The sequence below is a fragment of the Xylocopa sonorina genome, chromosome 11, assembly GCF_050948175.1.
Source record: "Xylocopa sonorina isolate GNS202 chromosome 11, iyXylSono1_principal, whole genome shotgun sequence".
Taxonomy (NCBI): domain Eukaryota; kingdom Metazoa; phylum Arthropoda; class Insecta; order Hymenoptera; family Apidae; genus Xylocopa; species Xylocopa sonorina.
In genome coordinates, this window is record NC_135203.1 from 2,381,815 (window position 1) to 2,400,355 (window position 18,541).

The 18,541-nt window shown below is 29.2% G+C and overlaps 5 protein-coding genes across 8 annotated transcripts in view; 1 reads left to right on the top strand and 4 right to left on the bottom strand.

Moving 5' to 3' along the window:
* Positions 1-737: 737 nt before the first annotated feature.
* Gatb (glutamyl-tRNA(Gln) amidotransferase subunit B, mitochondrial) lies at positions 738-3,236 on the bottom strand. Of its 2 annotated transcripts, none has more exons than XM_076905038.1 (10): positions 3,101-3,236; positions 2,870-3,017; positions 2,693-2,806; positions 2,432-2,604; positions 2,089-2,237; positions 1,777-2,009; positions 1,485-1,670; positions 1,289-1,425; positions 1,108-1,231; positions 738-1,023 (listed from the first exon to the last, which is right to left on the bottom strand). In XM_076905038.1, the coding sequence occupies exons 1-10, from the start codon at positions 3,193-3,195 to the stop codon at positions 808-810; spliced, it is 1,575 nt and encodes a 524-aa protein (XP_076761153.1). In that variant the 5' UTR covers positions 3,196-3,236; the 3' UTR covers positions 738-807. The 2 variants fall into 2 exon arrangements, with proteins under 2 accessions (XP_076761153.1, XP_076761152.1); XM_076905037.1 differs by having other exon boundaries at positions 1,777-2,012.
* Positions 3,237-4,512: 1,276 nt separating this feature from the next.
* Dpm3 (Dolichyl-phosphate mannosyltransferase subunit 3) lies at positions 4,513-5,065 on the top strand. The gene is made up of 2 exons (XM_076904284.1): positions 4,513-4,776; positions 4,871-5,065. The coding sequence occupies exons 1-2, from the start codon at positions 4,549-4,551 to the stop codon at positions 4,928-4,930; spliced, it is 288 nt and encodes a 95-aa protein (XP_076760399.1). The 5' UTR covers positions 4,513-4,548; the 3' UTR covers positions 4,931-5,065.
* Positions 5,066-5,426: 361 nt separating this feature from the next.
* Rad23 (UV excision repair protein Rad23) overlaps positions 5,427-18,541 on the bottom strand; it is a 76,027-nt gene continuing 62,912 nt past the window's right edge. Inside the window, exons 2-7 of one of the 2 annotated variants that reach the window (XM_076905062.1) lie at positions 8,445-8,520; positions 8,298-8,370; positions 7,888-8,047; positions 7,480-7,656; positions 7,055-7,386; positions 5,427-6,967 (exon numbers count right to left, since the gene is read on the bottom strand). In XM_076905062.1, the coding sequence (XP_076761177.1) occupies positions 6,678-6,967; positions 7,055-7,386; positions 7,480-7,656; positions 7,888-8,047; positions 8,298-8,370; positions 8,445-8,510 (1,098 nt within the window). In that variant the 5' untranslated portion in view covers positions 8,511-8,520 and the 3' untranslated portion in view covers positions 5,427-6,677. Of the gene's footprint in view, positions 6,968-7,054; positions 7,387-7,479; positions 7,657-7,887; positions 8,048-8,297; positions 8,371-8,444; positions 8,521-18,541 lie in introns of those variants that run through there. The other variant, XM_076905063.1, reaches the window with a different exon arrangement.
* Positions 9,699-12,626, bottom strand: Cdc50 (cell cycle control protein 50A). Of its 2 annotated transcripts, XM_076904454.1 has the most exons (5): positions 12,488-12,626; positions 11,360-12,163; positions 11,119-11,284; positions 10,517-10,573; positions 9,699-9,777 (listed from the first exon to the last, which is right to left on the bottom strand). In XM_076904454.1, the coding sequence occupies exons 1-4, from the start codon at positions 12,537-12,539 to the stop codon at positions 10,561-10,563; spliced, it is 1,035 nt and encodes a 344-aa protein (XP_076760569.1). In that variant the 5' UTR covers positions 12,540-12,626; the 3' UTR covers positions 9,699-9,777; positions 10,517-10,560. The 2 variants fall into 2 exon arrangements, with proteins under 2 accessions (XP_076760569.1, XP_076760568.1); XM_076904453.1 differs by lacking the exon at positions 10,517-10,573.
* Blw (ATP synthase subunit alpha blw, mitochondrial) lies at positions 14,515-17,782 on the bottom strand. Its single transcript, XM_076903737.1, has 8 exons — positions 17,606-17,782; positions 17,172-17,282; positions 16,735-17,084; positions 16,287-16,643; positions 15,776-16,157; positions 15,544-15,688; positions 15,014-15,131; positions 14,515-14,937 (listed from the first exon to the last, which is right to left on the bottom strand). Exons 1-8 carry the CDS (start codon positions 17,669-17,671, stop codon positions 14,823-14,825), a joined length of 1,644 nt encoding a protein of 547 aa, XP_076759852.1. The 5' UTR covers positions 17,672-17,782; the 3' UTR covers positions 14,515-14,822.

Genomic DNA, 18,541 nt, shown 5'->3' on the forward strand with positions numbered 1-18,541 from the left:
AGTATACAATACTCGTTACTGTATAAATATAAGAAAAGATTCGTATGTACAATATAAACAGTTCAATCTTTATCAAATACTTTTATGCTTGATTACAATTTTTTTATATAAAATTCTGATGCGCGCGCGTACGTGTGTGTGTGTGTGTGTGCGTGTGTGTGTGCGTGTGTGATAACTACACATGCAACATTTACATGAATACATTATTTGTACAATACTAATCAGCTTTCACAAACGATCCAAATAATTACTTGTCAACTTTTCTCTGTATTTTAAATATCATTTTTATACTAAAGTATTTGATGATTGATAATGTTATTAATCAACTACATTTAGTATTTTACATGAACAGTATAAGACAAATTAATTAATTTGAAAAAGATTGATTCTGTTATTATATTTTGTACAATATTATAATATACACATCCCATCCTCAAGTATTGTCGTGGATAAAGTCATTGAATATTGGGGGAGTGGGCGAGTTCCGGCGTTTTTTTGTGAAATATTTTATACGATTAACAATGTTGAAAGAAATAAAATTTTGTGCTAGTTCAAATTCAATTTTGAAGATGTATAGAAGGTAGCCTGAAACTTGCTAAATCAGATATATCTATTTGGGTTTTGTATCTGTGACTGCAATTTATAAAAAGTAAATAATAGAAAAATTATATGCATGTATATATTTCGTATGATATTTTTAATGTGGTGATGTGTAAATATGTTAAAAGATAGACACATTTAATTATTTATAATGTTATTATTAAAATACTTATATTGCAAAAAAAAACAACGTGGAATACTTTTAAATTATCCAAGTAACCTTGTCATAATTTTTGAAACTTTGCGCATATCTGCACGTTCCTCGGTAAGTATAATTACTTGGTGCAAAAATTTCTTAAATGTTTTAGCGTTACCCTTCCTGTACCTTGCAACTAATTTTGGGTTCTTCTTAAGTACTTCTAAGCATATCGTTTCCAATTGCTCTTCATTTGTTATTATAAACCAATTATTTTCTTCAACGATCTAAAAAAGAAAAACATAAAGTTTAATTAAAATTAGTGTGTACAGAATGTAACAATTCAAGTACTTGTTAATAATCTTCTTCACCTGTTTTGGCATTTTATTTGGTTCACTGAGTAATTTATCCAACAAATTTCTAAATATTGGTTGATTTATTGTTTTAGCTTGTATTAAATCTATTGATTCTTCAATATACTTCTGGTTGCTTACACTGAAAATATGTTGCATAAGTAGAGTTTCTTTAACACAGCAATTACAGTAAACTTACCAAAATGCAAGTTTCAAATTATGTTCCGCTAAAAACGCTATTATTTCAGAAATAAAAAGTTGAGCTACCAACTGTGGCTCGCGGTGTTTACCATTATTCAATATGTCGCGATACAGAAAAAATAATTCCACATCACTCTAAAAGCATACATTAATTAGTATATAGTAATTTTTAACGCATCAAATATTAAACATACCGTTATTGCTATGAACGCAAACGGTGTAAGGCCACGATTTTGTAACACTTGCCGTATTTGCTCCGGCAATTCTGGTAACTGTTCTTTTAAGGATCGAACATCGATTAAATTATACTTATTTTCGGTGTTTTCGTTTATGTGTAATTGTAAAGGAGGTAAATTCGGTTCGGGCATGAAACGATAATCCTAGAAATTGTTAAGCCTCTTATAAAGATAATAAATGTACAAGGTTTTTATGTCAAAAGTCGTTACACAAATGAAATAAATATTAACTATTATAGTTTATGATTACATGTCTCTCCTCTTTTTCGCGCATGAGGATTGTTTTCTTATCCATTGGACTCCATGTACGAGTCTCATTGAGAATTTTACCTCCAGCTTCTAAAATTGAAATTTGTCTAATTATTTCATGATTTATAGCATGCTTGACAGCACTTATGCTTCCAATGTTCTTCAATTCAGTCCGAGTGCCTAGAGGTGCACCAGGTTTGCTTATAGAAACATTTGCATCAACCCTTAATGCTCCTTCTGTGTACAAATGTAGATTATTTAGTTATCGTTAGTATAACTATTTATAAAGAGGTATCGATATAAACAAAACAACCTTCCATTTTACAGGTACACGTGCCTAGTAATAGCAAGGTAAAACATAATTCCTTCACAAGAGCTGCTGCTTCTTCTCCAGTTGTCAAATCTGGCTCGAAGACTAATTCCATCAAAGGTATTCCAGCTCGATTAAGATCAACTAAACTTCTGTCTCAAGTGATACAAAATACTGTACAATTTAATTTTTAGAGTATATATTATTCGAAAAGTTAAATCATGTTAGTAGTAGAAAGTTTATTTTTAATTTTTTTGAAAATAGCAAAAATTTGCTACTTGTTGATTGTTCACTGATACTTGACCCTTCATTTAAAGACATGAGAAAGTAAAAAAATTAATAATACCTTCCAAGATCTTCATTATGTAAACTTCTCCCACTATCTTGTTCCAATTGTATTTGTTTAATTTTTGATAACATCGTATAAGGTTGTTTATCAAACTTGGATCTAAGTACAACAAATTTGATTTCTCCATTAACAGCCAAAGGTTTCTTTTGTTGTGTAATTTGAAAACCCGCCTACATAAACATTTACGTTAAAGTATTGTTACATAAAACTAAAAAGGGAATATATATTTTTAAACACTATTATAAAATGTATATTTACTGGCAAATCAGAATAAAAATAATGCTTCCTCTCGAATAATGAAATGGCATTAACTTTGCAAGAAAGTGCCAAAGCAGTTAACACTCCTGCTTCTACGCATTGTTTGTTCAAAACCTATAAAAAACATACAACAACAAATTGCTAGATTATTTCCTAAAACTATCCAATATACCTTACCGGCATTGTTCCAGGTATAGCGCAATCAAAAGGCGATACACATGAATTGACTGGACTATTAAAATTTGTAGACGCTCCAGAAAATAACTTTGATTTTGTAGCAATTTGTGCATGTATTTCCAAACCTATGGTAGGTTTCCATTGCTTTCTACGTAAAAATGTTTTAATTTCTTACATCGACATTCAATATATAAAATATATATCTCGAGTTATATGTTGCAATAGACTTACAAATCTGTAGAAATAAAGCGTTTGTAACATTTCTTGTAAACATTCCTATGATACCTTTTTATAAAGGCACATATACCAGTTCTACGTACAAACATTTTTAAAAATCTATTGCATAAACGAAAAAATGAATCATGTTCGTTTACGTTCAATAGGTATGCCTGCAATATAAGATACATGTATAATTCTGTAAACTAAGTTATATAATATGTATGCATGCAAAATGATAGAAGGAAATAGACACAAAAATCTCTATTCTAAAATGAGAATAGTAAAATTAAGTAGAGTTGAGGAATTAGGCCAATATAGATGACTGCAAACAAAGGTTTATCATATGTAGTGTACAGATGTAAGAAAAATATTAAAGAAAATTGAGCGAAGGAAAAAGGAAAGGTTACCTATCGAAAAGCATATATTTAATTTTATATTATATGAAAGTTTATGCTTAAATTTATATATACTAAAAACTCATTACTTCTACCTAAATCTAGTAAAATTAATTTCCTTTTGTTCTAGTTATTATTATACATGTCATTGTCATTAAAGCTTCTGTGTAACTTTAGTAAGTACAAAAGCATTAATTACACAGGCAAATGAACAAAACTTACGTGAAACTAAAAAACAATGAATATACTTGTGCGTGGACGCAACCATCATTGACATCGTGTTATAAATTTCGATGTATCGAAATTTCAATTGACGTGCATGCGTACACGTATAATTTTTAACATATTTGCAGAAAGCACTAAACTGTTCTAATAGATACAAGTAGATATCATTACTCGCGTTAGGAGTAAGAAAATTGAACAAATAAATAAAAGAACAAATACAATTAAAGTTAATGAATTATGGAAAGTTATATATATATATATAGGTATTGCGTGATTTTCAAATACAAGTTACTCGGGATTATATTCTTAACTTCAATTCTATAAATTTTAGGTTATTATATGGATCTGAATTTAAATAAATATTTCTTGAATAAGTAATTCATGTATACACGATGGAACGGGAAGTTTGAAATCGGGCATTTTAATCAATACACGTCACCCATGTCACTTCGTACAATCATACACTTTTCTGTTACATATTCGTTTAGACTAATATTGAGAAAAAAAATAATATGTAATTAATTGCATATCAAGTCAGAGTGTACTATAATATCAATAAACGATACACACGTAATATTTAAAAATTGAAAGTAAGTTAAACAGTTTATTACCATTTTGCAATATGTTAACTGGAGAGATATGAATTTTCATTTTTAAAAACTAATAAATGTAGTTGGAAAACGGTTATTTTTTTTATGTCGTGTAATTGAAGGAAACCTACGAGCTTTCTATAAACTGTACATAAATATTTTTCCAAGTCATCAAAAGCAAGAAAAAATATTCGTTCTTTCTCTCTCTTTATCTGTTTCATAAATTTATAGAGTATGTTTCTAATTTCAGATGACTAAACTGATGGAGTGGCTTTTACTCGTTACTTTCTTTTTTAGCATGTGGATTGCAATAATCACCGAAAATCTTAATTTACCTTTCATAGTAGAATGGAAACATCTATTTCTTTTCTTTCCGGTGATCGTTTTATTTTTGTTTGGTCTGTACGCAGCTATTGTTGTTTTATACAGAGTTTTCACATTTAACAATTGTGAAAACGCAGCTATTGAATTGCAAGAAGTAAGTTTCATAATAAATGTTGCACACTATATCGGAACATATAAGAAAGTGATAAACAAGCATTTGACATGTTCTTTTTATGTGTTATTTTTAGCAAATAGAGGAGGCTAAAAAAGATCTTCACAATAGAGGTGTGATTTTGAAAGGCAAATGAAACATTGAATATGTTTGTACGCAATTTCAATCAAATAATGCAATCATTTATGATCATCTTATGCATATAGGTTATATACCTGTACATATTTTTTATAAAAATAAAAAGCTCATAAACTACTGGAATTGAGAAACTATTGTTACAGCTTACAGATGGAATGAAATTTATAAATATTGAAATGCTTTTTACAATAAATAATATGTAACGGATATTGTTAGAGGCTATGTCAATTGTAATATAATTTATATATTGGGTTTATTTTTATTTGCAACATTTTATTCTTCTTGGTAGTTTGCGTAATAAAAATGAACTGAGGAATATTTAAAAGAGCTATCATTATTGTTGTATAACAATAAGGGATTCAAAGCATGTATGTTTTTACGTACATACATATATGTATAAATGAAGGAATACTCTAATTTTCCAAATTTTATTGCCTTAATTATACTTATATCTATGTAGCAAAAATAGGGGAACTGATATATTCATTTGTGCCTAGACTCATCATTTTTATTTATTAAATAATGCAATTTTGTAGTATTAATTGTTTTACATTGGGTGTTATATTTCTAATAAAATTTTAATGTCAGTACTAGGTATTTTAAAAATTCGAACGATTTCTAATAAGTTACATAATACTATATTAAGGCTACAACATATTGAATGCATTTTTTTATAATATTAATAATCTCATTGCCTCCATTTTTATAGAAAGTTAATTACAAATTTTCTTTATAGATTCATACTTCTTGTAAGTCACCTTGAGTTTATCTATTTAAGATATTTCACATACAATTACCTCTTATTAACTACTTATAAGTTACTCGAACTCTTTCTCAGATGAAAAATGGATTGATATCGAGGTCAAAGCAGATTTAAAACAGTGTTATATGTGTATGTTACTTAAATTTTCTTTCTTTCTTTCCATTTACGAGTTTCTTACATTTTTTTACTTTGTGACAAATGAAATGATTTGTAATGTGTTATTAATGAATAACTATGTTCACCATTTTTGTTTAAAAAATACAAGACTTTTTTTATACATACATACATAGGCGCAAGTTATACGCAAGTACACACATATATACATATGCAATCATACATATACGGATGCACTTACATAATTTTTATATCAGAAAGCCTATTAAATGTACAAAATATGCTTGCCATGTACACACATACTATTTTGAATACAACTCTATCTCATGCTTGTGTATACAAATTTGTATGTATGCGTCATTGTACAATAGATGAAACATATAAATACAAAGAAGTATTTATATATTTTTGTATATTAATTCATTAAACAAGCAGGCTTTCTTACATAAAAATGTAATTACACTGCTCCATATACTCAAAAGAACGAAAAGTTTCATTGAAGAGTAATTTTTAGACTGCAAGGATGGATATAACACTCTTATACGAAATACCAAACCCGAATCTTGAAATACATAAAAGATGTAAATATATGTATATTTTTAAATAAGTAATTTAAGACTACAACAAATTTAACGTTCAATTAAACGTTTTGGTATATATTTCCAATAAATTTTTGCGATTTACCTAAATATGCTGTGGTGTGAGGTTAACACTTATCATTAAAGGATTAACATTATAACATAAATATGTTTGTATATTTATATACAAAGTAAAGATGATCAATCGAAAATAACATGGCGCCTGTGTAATTACCCACCCTATATCAGTCCTTTAACTCCTTATTATGAAATCAATAAAGTGCGTTACTTCAGTCATCAAGACTTTGTGATAGCAAAAAGTTAGCAGCAAGATTTTCATTTTTTTCACACGCAAAATATGCTTGTACAACTAAATGCTCCGGGAATCCTAGTGCCTTCAGCCTCTCAATAGCTTCTCTATCCTGTGGTGTTACCTGAATTAAGGAAGTCTCTACATCTGATCCTGTTCCTAAACCTGCGCCAAGCCCTCCACTGACACCACCAGGAGCAGTTGCTGGTGGAACAGTAGATGCTGCAGACACAGGTGTAGTTCTTCCTCCTGTACTGCCAGTAGTTTCCACTATTACAAAATAAGGTACATATACATATAATGTACAATTACATTTATAAAAATTATCTTGATTTTAAAGAAATAACAAAAACTAACCAGGTTCATTAAGCATGCGTACAAATGCCTCTTGATTTTGTGAGATAAGTTGTAATAATGCAGGATTGGTTTGACCAATTTGTTGTAGTACAGCATTCAATAACTGAGGATTCTGTTGAATGACTTGACGCATCTGTTGAAACTGAGGTTGCATCCGCAGGAATGCTAATGGATGATGGCCATGGTCCTGTAATTGTTCTTGTGCCTCGAGCTGATCTTCTGGCAAATCTTCAAACAGTTGAGCAGGTATACCCGTTAAAAGGTATTCAACAGCCCTATCAGGATTATTGAAACTTGCTCTTAGCGCTTGTTCAACTTGTTCACGTTCGTACCTGAATATATAAATTGTGTCAATAAAATATGAATCGCAAGAAACGTGGTAACTAAATAATTGTAACTTCTTTCTTCATTAAACATATATCTACCCCATATCCACAATATTGTTCACCATAGTATTGTAATCTTCACCCATTAACAAGGCACTTTCAGCTTGACCTCCAGTAGATGCAGGAGTGGTACTTGTTCCAGATTGTTCCTGTACAGTACTAGCAGGGTTTGATGCACCCTGAACAGTAGGATTTGAACTAGGTTGTGCTACTGAGCTATGGCAAAAAAATATAATTGATATCTTAGTATAATGTTACACCAAAGTAAACTTACTATTTATGTACATTGTTTTTTCAGCAAACAGATTTGAAACACTCTAAAAGCTCAATTATGCTTATAATTGTTGACAAATAAAACTATTATGAAATATCCATGGTCCTCTTTATAATTGGAGCAGAAAGGAACACATTTCAAATGAAACTATTTATAGTATTTCAAGTTAATACCTGGTTGTACTACTTTCTTCTTTATTTTCTGCACTTGCAGGTTCTTCATCTGTCCCTGTATGACCGTTACCTGTCTTAAGTTTTGTTACCATAACAACTATAAACTTCTTCTCATCTATATTATACTCTGCTAATGGATGGTCATCGGTTAATATTTTCCCTGCAAAAAAAACAACAAGATATTATTATACAACCATACGATCATCATCATGGAATAACGATGATATTTATAAAAAAAAAAATGGATATACATCAATCTAATATTCTGGAATGTTTCGATTACAATTCTGGTAAATAACGAGTATAAAAATAAACTTGATTAAGAAAAGAATTGATGAAATGACAGGCGTGAAAACCGTAATAAATTCACTATTAAGTGAAAATAAGGTTATGTAAGCCATATAGCTCACCAGCATATATTAATTTCTGGTATTTAGCAGGGAAACCTTTCTGAGTTTCGATTTTTTGTTTCAAATCCCTTACCTGCAAGAAAATATAAATAGAGTCTGTTGTATTTCAGAAAATCTACATATTTTCTATTTACTATATTCACTTACCGTTTGCGATGGATCAATCTCTACTGTAAATGTCTGCTGCTGCAAATTTTTTAATGTTATAATCATATTGAGAGATTGAAGAAATTGCTGGTGTATCGTCGACTGACAAAGGAAACTTTGAAAGATCTGGTATAATAAGAGTACAGAGATGTTTTGGTAAAGATCTTTTCAGCGATGAGTCGGCACTGCTTAAAAGCAACTTACAAATGCTTAACGCAGGGTAGTGTGCAGCTGAAAACATATGATGACCTAAAGCGCTATTTTCAATAATGAACAATGGTATACATAAAACGTGTACCGTAAGTAAAAACGAAATTATCAACTCAAATTATCAATAACCCAATTTCCATCGATTATCATTAAACATGTACATATTATTTATTCTTAATTGATATTCTCTAATTCATAATTGTCTAGTTTTTTTTTTACGTCGTATTTGTGCGATTGTTCCTAACCGGAAAATAAATTGTGTAGTCATGAAATAATTACCATACCAAGAAAAAAACAGAACTAGTATTTTTAAAATTTAATGCCGAATTGTATGTTGATAATTTGTGAAATCATCATTTTCAGAAACACACGTGTATATACGTGAATAAATATTATCGTGATACTTTTATTTATACATTTATACATGTACGAGCCATTTGGGTCAAACTGAAGATATTTCATAGTCGATTATAATTTTATATAAAATATCTTATATTAATAATATAGACTATATAATAAATGAAACAACGTATACCAATATGTAATATATTAAGATGAACAAAAATTACATTTCTCTCAAAGAATGTACTAACTTTTTAACACAATAATAAAAATATATTATTTTCAATTTTTATTTTTCTAATTAAGTGGATCTTTATGCACAACTCTTCTACAGTGTTATATTTTTTAATACCTTAATACATATATATATAAGAAAATACACAAATAGTCGGAAAATCTAAATTAACAATCCATTTATCGATTACATTCTTGCTACATAATTGTAGATAAATACTGAATTGTGTTTGTACACATTTGCTTTTGATTTTTGTTTTTATGTAATAGTAAAGAGTTAGAACATTCCCTTTACAAAATAAGCTATAGTATAAAAATGAAAGAAAGAATTCACGAGGCTGTCTACTAAAGAAACATTAATTTTTAGTTGCAACATTTGCCTTTTTCTTCTCACCTAAATATGCACTTTATTGAAATTACATTATTTTATATTAACACTTACAAATTAAATGCAGAGTATCCAAAGTGTTCTTCAATTTCTTTAGAAATTGCACGTAATTATTCCTGGTATGGTGTGGTTGGAGTTACATTGATCATCTCTGTTACACTAAAAAATATATAATAAAATTATACAATCAGATTACAATAACTTGAGAACCAATTTTTAGCAAGGTATTTGTAAAAGTTGCAAACAAATTTGTATAAAATGAATTCATTCAATGCAAATAAAATATTTAAATTCTTAACAAAGTATTTAACACCACATAGTGGATGTCCTACATCTTACCTTTTAAGGAATATACTGTGCATATTTCCAAACAGTTAAATTGTATCTATTATATAATTAAATATGAATATTTACTACGCCAATAAAAGCTTCACTATTACTACTTTTTTCAAAGTAATTAAATATGTATAAAAGAATATATAATAAACAATGCATATTGGATATTAATTGACCCTCATTATATGTTACTTTTCAAGTGATACAGTATTGTTAAATATAATGTACAATATATAAAGCATTATAAAGCGATAAAAAAAAATTAATTATATGAACTATTATTAGTAAGACAAGAAGTGAATTATTTATAATTGTACATAGAAATGTGAAGGCACACGAAGAATAGACAACAGGTGTAACTAACATATAACTACATGCATGTGGTTGGCTTGTATCTATGACTTACATTCGAAAAAAGTATGAATTATATATAATAGACATTAATGGTAAATCAATAAGATATTAGTACTTTAAAAAAATATGTCAAGCTACTTTACATTTAAGATAATTATTATTAACATTTTTTGCAGGATAGACGTAACACAATATCACAAACACTTACAAGAACAATTATGGTGCCTTAAGCATACTTTGTTGCAGTCATCTTTACATTAGTTTGCTGTATAACATACATTATATAATAGTTTATTATCAAATTTGAATTTAAAGTATATAATGCTGTGAACATTAGTTTATGAATTAAAGTTCGTAGAAGCAAATTACATATGAAAATGTCTTTAGCATTACTGGCATTTGATTAAATATTTTTAATATTTAAATATTTGCAGTTATATTCGAAATATGTAATACAAATTTTAGTAATTTTTTTTAAACTGTGAAAAGTTCATTATACTATAGTTATTAATAGGTGCACTTACTATCAAGCTTATTTGTTAACAAGTTTTTTTAAGAAAGTATAGTACATGATTAAATCAAACCGCCCCATTTTTAAGATAGTTTGATAGTAAATGCAGTAATATAATAAATGTAGATGACAGATAAAAGTATATCTTCTTTCCTATTCATACTATAATACTTTTAGTTTAAACAACTCAATTTTAAAGCAATTTAATCTTTTTAATCGAAGCCTCTTTTAAGCATAACACCATTTAGTGAAAAGTAGAAAAGAAACTATATAATTTAATATGTAAAACTGATCTTTACCTTTTTGAACATTTGATATGTATTATTAGTAGCGCAATGCCTAACAATAAACAAATACATCCTACAACTATATAAGCAATACCAAGAAAAGGATTTTTTCCACCAAGAAGTGATGTAGTACTCAAAATCATTCTTTTCCTGCCGTCAAAGGCAGATACAGGATATGCTTTAAAAAATGAAAAAGGTATTATTCCACAAAATTATTTTTAATTTGCAATTTAGATTAATACTTCTTACTTACAATACTTGACTATAAGTTTATAGTTCCCTGCTAATAGACCTTCAGTGAAACCATCCATTTCGTGATTAACTCTACGATAAAGTTTTCTGAAAGTAGGCAATGCAGCAGTCCGCATCCAAACAATTAAATCCTCATTTTGGAAACCATTATTACTTTCGTCTTCTTTATCTAATTCATAAATATATTTGGTCCAATTCTTTGGTTTAGCAAATTTCTTGAACGCTTCCGTTAAATTACCCTCAGGATTTTTAAATTTAATGTTTTTATCCGAGGGCCAAGCTATACCAGTTTTTAATAATGGTACATCGGAAGAATGTTTTACAGAATATATCTTCAATTCATCGCTAAACAGCGAATTGGCAATAGCTCCGCATGGTGCAATCGGATGGGTTCCATTATGAGCAAATGGCTCACAATCCCCTGAGACAGGATTGTTTAACTTTCCTAGCAGTTGATTATCATCTCTTGATTTTACATATCGTCTATGATTTTGATAGAAATTGGTTAAACCATAATACATATAAATTTTTCCTCTAAAATCAGAAGGTAGCGTAAAATTGATTTCACAAGTACAAACTTGTGAAGGATTATTCGCTATAATATCAGCACATTTGGAACTAGAGTTTTTTGTGGAATTACAATCTGTATAATCTAAAATGTATTCTTTCACTTGATCGGAAAAATAAAGTAATCCTACTCCGACTGGTATAAAAGCAATTCCAATTATAAAAAATGTTGGTAGAACAGTTCCAGCGGTAAGTATTGGTTGCCAAGCAGGTAAACGTTGTTGTTTGAATGCACTATCTGTTTAAATAAAATATTTCACTGGGATAAAACATTAATTCAATCTGAATATTTATATAAAATTAACACACGTTTTAAGTGTAAAATATACATTTATACTATATTTAAGAAAAAAAAAACTTAGATAAATATATAAATAATACATGTACGTGAAATAATTTGTAGGATTGTACAATGAAAATTTTCCATTTTAACATTAATAATAGGGCATCTGATATTTTCTTAAAATTATAAATTAAATTTTATACAACACTTTGCATATGTATTAGGTAAGATTTAAAAAAATAACCTAACTAAATATTAGTTTCACAATGATAAACTTACCCGATGGTTTTTTCGTTTTTGGTAACGGACTAACTTCACTGATGGAAGTCATTCTTTTTTATTAAAGTAAACTATTTATCCCTTTATATATGCGTATAGATATAGATATAGCTATAGATAAATATACAGATAACCTATATATGTGTACATACATATATGGTATTTTAACAACTGAATATTGACATTTGAATATAGTATAGTAGCTAGTACGTACAGATTACGTGTATCAATTTTTCATAGAATCTTCAAACACAACAGAGCGCAGAATAAATGCATATGTGATTTGTATTAACGCATTCAAAATTAAACATACACACTTCTGAATTAAATGATTATTTATACTTATATTTACATTATTTGTATGATTAACAGTAAATTATTTTAAGTAAGCTTCGAACTGAAATGACTTTATTAGTTTTTTACATTTTATCACTATTCTAGTGTGTCTGAATCATAGCTGTTATCGTGGTCATTCTGTTCTAGTTAAATTAGTTGTTTAATTTTTTTGCGTTATCATTTGGACGTAGCTTCATGCGCAATACGATATAGTTATACTTATCGAATCATCGAAGAGCGAAATTCAAAGACTTTATTAAGAAATACTGTTTGAGTAGAATAACAAAGAGAATCATATCGAAATTTAACGATTTTATCATTTACTATCCGAATAAACAGCGAGGAGAATTTTGGACAGAAATATATTCGAGGAATATTCGAGTTTATTGCTCTTGAGCTCGCATGTATAGAAAAATCATAATTATTATTACGAAGCATCCCTTGCCTCGTCTCGAAATCCTTCCCTCTTCCTCGGTATTTCAATTTTTTAGTGATAACGTATGTAAATATCAATAATAACTATTACATATTGTGCAATTTCAGTAGGAAAAGAGCTTTTAAACCTCTATTGTGCATATATCATTTTTATCATACATATATCATCATAATATATATCATTTTTATGATGACTTAAAAAAAATATATATGGCTTTCAGTACCTATAATTGTTGACTAACAACAACCAAAGTTAAAGTGCAACCAAAGTGCTATAAGAAAGAGTGAGGCAGATAATGCTGTCATCTACTTCCGCTCCTCGGAAGGTACATTTTCGATAGGAAATTATTTCAAAATTAATTCGCGTCATCTATAAAAAAGAGATTCTCGTTCACTACGTTTTTCAAATTTATTATTCATTTATTTCTGCGCTATCAAAGATACATATCATAATTTTTTCTTTATAAAATCTAGATTTATATTTCTAAGCTTCTACTTCAATTTATCTAATGTGTTAAAGACTTGTTATTTGTTAAACAAAATTGTTATATTAAAGCAAGCATCGTGAAAGTTAATTAGAAGAAATCATAGTAGCAAGAATCTCGACAACTCTAGAACTCCTGGCGCTATCTCTGTGAAAAGTGCTCAAACTGGCCGCACATAATTATCGATAGCGAAGTAAACTACTGAAGAACTACTTGTTTGGGCATTAGTTTCACTACTCTCCGCACAACAAATTGCAATAAAACTACTAAAATATACAATAAATTACAATAATGTATTGAAATATACATCCCGGCAACAGAACTTTGTCATAGTAAGAGCACTGTGATGTCACTTCGCGTCACTTCGTGTCACGCTGCGTGACATTATATATTTATATTATTCATAAAGTTGTGTTGTCGAGGAGTCTCTCTTTCTTGTGTTATGATTATGTTATGATATTATTGAAGGTTAAAATATTTAACTTAATTTAGAATAAATATATACAATGCATAATGTGTTTATCAAAAACTATTCTCATTGACATATATTATGCTTATTTGAATATATGTAATAGAGCAATTTTATTAATAAAGCATATCCATTTGTTCATTCATACTCATACTAATGTTTATAATACAGTTATATAAAATTAAAAATTATTATATAAAAAAGAACATTTTAAAACAGACTATATAGTTTATTACAAAAATGAAAATGAATAATATATTATACATGGGACAAAATGTACAAGGGAAATAAATGACATACAGTTGAAAAATTCTAGAACTTTATTACTCATTTTTTTAACTTCTCCCACTTCTGCTATGTTTGAAACTTCCTTTGGGAGAAGACAGTGTTTAATTACCAAAATTGTATTTTTTATTTTGTTAACAGACAACATAATATGAATAAGCATCTTTGTGTGACTATCGTGATTTAATGCTTAAATGTGGAATTCTTTTTAATGATATTTTTATAATGCGCAGATGGCACACATTAAAAATTCTTTTAATAATGAATGTCATTTGCACATGGCTCTTGCATAGCAGAGAATTATTAGTTACTTTATACTGACATTTTAACCTGAGAAGGATGCAAGGAAGTCAGTAACAACTTGCTTCAGTTTTGCATCAGAAGCCTCACTAATCACGTTCTCCTTAGCAATAGTACTTAAGAGATCTTGCTGAGTAGACCTACAATATAAAATTAAATAAATACAAGTATGGAAATCTTTAACTTATATTCTTATTTATATATTTATTTAAATACCTAATGTGAGCAAGGAATTCTTTTTCGAATGCTGTAATTTTTGTGGGTTCCATTTTATCAAGATATCCTCGGACACCGCAATAGATAACAGCTACTTGTTCTTCGATAGCCATGGGTACTAAAAATATTAGAAAATATTTATTACCTTATATGTTCACCATTTCAATCATTTTTAAAAACTGTATGCTTATTATATACTCTGTGCCCACACTCAATAAAGAATATTTAGCAGGTGATTCCTATAGTCATTTTAAACAATGTTTTTCTTTTTTAAAATATTTAACAAGTTATTAATAAATGATACTGGAAAATTATAAAAAGTATGAAGTAATCGAACTCCGATTACTCGCTAGCGACATGTATTTAACGCAACTATAAGTTTCTGGGCCTTTCCTCATTAACAAATAATAACTTCTTAACAAAGCTGAAACATTTTCGTGAAGGAAGCAGTATTTTGAAATCATTTTTGGAATCATCTTTTAAACATTGTCTGTAGAGGATTGGATATAATATATGTTATAAACGTTTACCATATTGTCCTTGTTTGAGAAGTTCTGTTAACCTAACACCACGATTCAGCAGTTGTTGGGTTGCAGCATCCAAATCGGAGCCAAACTGAGCGAAAGCTGCTACTTCACGATATTGAGCTAATTCTAATTTCATGGAACCAGCGACCTGTCAAAGGTTAAAAATTATTAAAAATATTCTTTATGTATAATAAATGTGCGTATGTATTAAATTCTGAATAAAAATATCCATTACTTGTTTCATGGCCTTCGTTTGCGCAGCAGAGCCGACACGAGATACTGATAATCCTACGTTGATTGCAGGACGAATACCCTTATAGAACAACTCTGTTTCTAAGAAGATTTGGCCGTCGGTAATGGAAATTACATTTGTTGGGATATAAGCAGACACATCACCAGCTTGTGTCTCAATAACAGGTAAAGCTGTTAGTGAACCGCCTCCTAAACTTTCGTTCATTTTTGCCGCTCGTTCTAAAAGACGGGAATGGAGATAGAATACATCACCAGGGTAGGCTTCACGACCTGGTGGTCGTCTTAACAATAATGACATTTGTCGGTATGCAACAGCTTGTTTCGATAAATCGTCATAAATGATCAAAGCGTGCTTTCCATTATCTCTGTAAGAAATCATTGATAATTATTGTATTATATGATTATACGATAATCATATAATTTATATGATAATTATATGATATTATTGTATTATTACAAAGTAAATGGAAATTTAATTCAAGGAATTTAATTACCTGAAAAATTCTCCCATAGCACATCCAGAGTAGGGAGCCAAATACTGAAGAGGTGCTGCATCTGAAGCAGTTGCGGATACAATGATGGTGTAATTAATGGCTCCACTATCTGTTAAACGTTTTACTATTTGTGCGACAGTGGATCTTTTTTGACCGATAGCAACATAAATACAATACAGTTTCTTCTTCTCATCCCCGGCATCATTAAATCGTTTCTGATTAATAATTGTATCAATAGCAAGAGCAGTTTTTCCAGTTTGTCTGTCTCCAATGATCAATTCACGTTGACCACGGCCAATAGGTACTAGAGAATCTACAGCTTTAATTCCAGTCTGCATAGGTTCTCTGACTGATACCCTTAAAAAGAGAGATATACGTATATATATAAGAAAATTGAGAAACATAATTACAACATAATAAAATCAATATATTAAGAAAAAATAAATACCTAGGAATAATACCAGGTGCTTTGGTACCAATACGGAATCTTAATTTACTGTTCAGCGCTCCTTTTCCATCGATAGGATTACCTAACGCATCTACAACACGTCCTAGCAATTCTTCTCCCACCGGAACATCAACGATAGCTCCAGTACGCTTAACAATGTCACCTTCCTTAATATGTCTATCATTACCAAAAACGACAACACCAACATTGTCAGGCTCCAAGTTCAGGGCCATACCTTTTAGCCCTGAACTAAATTCCACCATCTCATCAGCTTGAATATTCTTAAGACCATAAACACGGGCAATACCATCACCAATACTCAGTACTCTACCAGTCTCCTCCAGATTAGCCTAATATTACATAACATTTGATTTAAATCAATATTATGTACACAGAGATTGCATATTCAAAATATAAAATAAAATTTATTAATTTACCTTTGGTGCCGCACCAAGAATACGATCTTCCAAGATGGAAGAAATTTCAGCAGAACGCCGACTGCAAGATACATGGTACTTGCAAGAAGCTACACTAAGAGGCCATTTGATCTATAACGTGAAATTAAAACGTTATTGTTATTATGCTTCGAAAATATAGTGCCTAAATGCTTATTACATAACTTCATACTATCCTATTTATGTAATCTGCTCTATAAGAAGAAAATTGTATGACATATACTGGCGATTGTTAGCAAATTTCGACAAAGATTACTGTAATTAATAAAATGCATTCAATTTATTTGAAATTAACTGTTATTGTAAGTAACGTATGCATCCGTGTGAGTGTTGCACAGTAGAAAATGTCGGCACGTTCCAACTACATGTTTTTATATAGATAAATTATGAAAAAGAAGTAATTTTTCTGAAATTACCTGAATGGTAGTGTTCGGCAATTGTCTTGCTATCGAGGAAGCCAAACGTAAAGACAGAAGAGCCATTTCGATTAGCTGCAAGTCTGTCAGCTGGACCACGAATTCAGTAACGAAGAACGATCAAGACAGGGCCAAGCAGAAGAACGTACCAGAGACTAACCCCACTCTGACATTCATACCGACAGGAAGTCGATATCCAAAGACTTGCGCGTAACCTCGTATCCAGATATGTCTAGACACTAATCATTAATCGAGTTGTTCTTCATTTAATAGTATATATTAAATATACCATGTACGTAAGATTTATATTACGAATAGAATTTTTTAACAGCACATATTTGATTAAAATCATTGTTGCAATATAGTAATTGTAGTGCAATGTATTTTGGATACGAGGTTACTTTTAATTACGCAATACAATTTAAAGATGTTGGCGCCTAAATTTATATTTGAAACATGTATTCTGCCGTAAATTGCCTGTATCACTATTATCAAAATAATCTCCCAATGAGATCAATTATTTTCGTACGAATATACGCGATTATTATCAATAAATGGTGATAAAAATGAAATTCCTTTTGTTTTAAACTAACCACGGAGTGGATAATATTTTTTTTAGAATAAGAAGATACATATATTTGGTATTTCATATAAATATATATATACATATATATCACATATATTTTTTAAATGAGAGGTTTAAAAATATTTGTAAATTAAAAGTAATAAATAGTTTATATATTATAGACTCGTTTAAATTCGATCTTATAGAAATAATATAATATTGTAATAAATATTAAAAAAAATCTTTCTTAATAATAAACTTCATCAACAAAAGTTATTATAAATGATATATATCGATTATTATAGGAACGAAACGTTCATCGTTTTTGTGACATATAATATTCAGGTTAAGTTAGTTAAGTATAAAAGCAT

Coding starts and splice junctions, on each gene's coding strand:
- Gatb (XM_076905037.1), bottom strand. CDS start 3,195: ATGTTTGTACGTAGAACTGGTATATGTGCCTTTATAAAAAGGTATCAT. Junction 2,238..2,431: donor CATAATGAAGATCTTGGAAG/GTATTATTAATT, acceptor CACTTGAGACAG/AAGTTTAGTTGATCTTAATC. Junction 1,232..1,288: donor AATTTGAAACTTGCATTTTG/GTAAGTTTACTG, acceptor ACATATTTTCAG/TGTAAGCAACCAGAAGTATA.
- Dpm3 (XM_076904284.1), top strand. CDS start 4,549: ATGACTAAACTGATGGAGTGGCTTTTACTCGTTACTTTCTTTTTTAGC. Junction 4,777..4,870: donor CAGCTATTGAATTGCAAGAA/GTAAGTTTCATA, acceptor TGTTATTTTTAG/CAAATAGAGGAGGCTAAAAA.
- Cdc50 (XM_076904453.1), bottom strand. CDS start 12,539: ATGACTTCCATCAGTGAAGTTAGTCCGTTACCAAAAACGAAAAAACCA. Junction 12,164..12,487: donor AAAAACGAAAAAACCATCGG/GTAAGTTTATCA, acceptor TTATTTAAACAG/ATAGTGCATTCAAACAACAA. Junction 11,285..11,359: donor TAAACTTATAGTCAAGTATT/GTAAGTAAGAAG, acceptor CATTTTTTAAAG/CATATCCTGTATCTGCCTTT.
- Blw (XM_076903737.1), bottom strand. CDS start 17,671: ATGGCTCTTCTGTCTTTACGTTTGGCTTCCTCGATAGCAAGACAATTG. Junction 17,283..17,605: donor TGCCGAACACTACCATTCAG/GTAATTTCAGAA, acceptor TTCACGTTATAG/ATCAAATGGCCTCTTAGTGT. Junction 16,158..16,286: donor GCTATGGGAGAATTTTTCAG/GTAATTAAATTC, acceptor GATTTCTTACAG/AGATAATGGAAAGCACGCTT.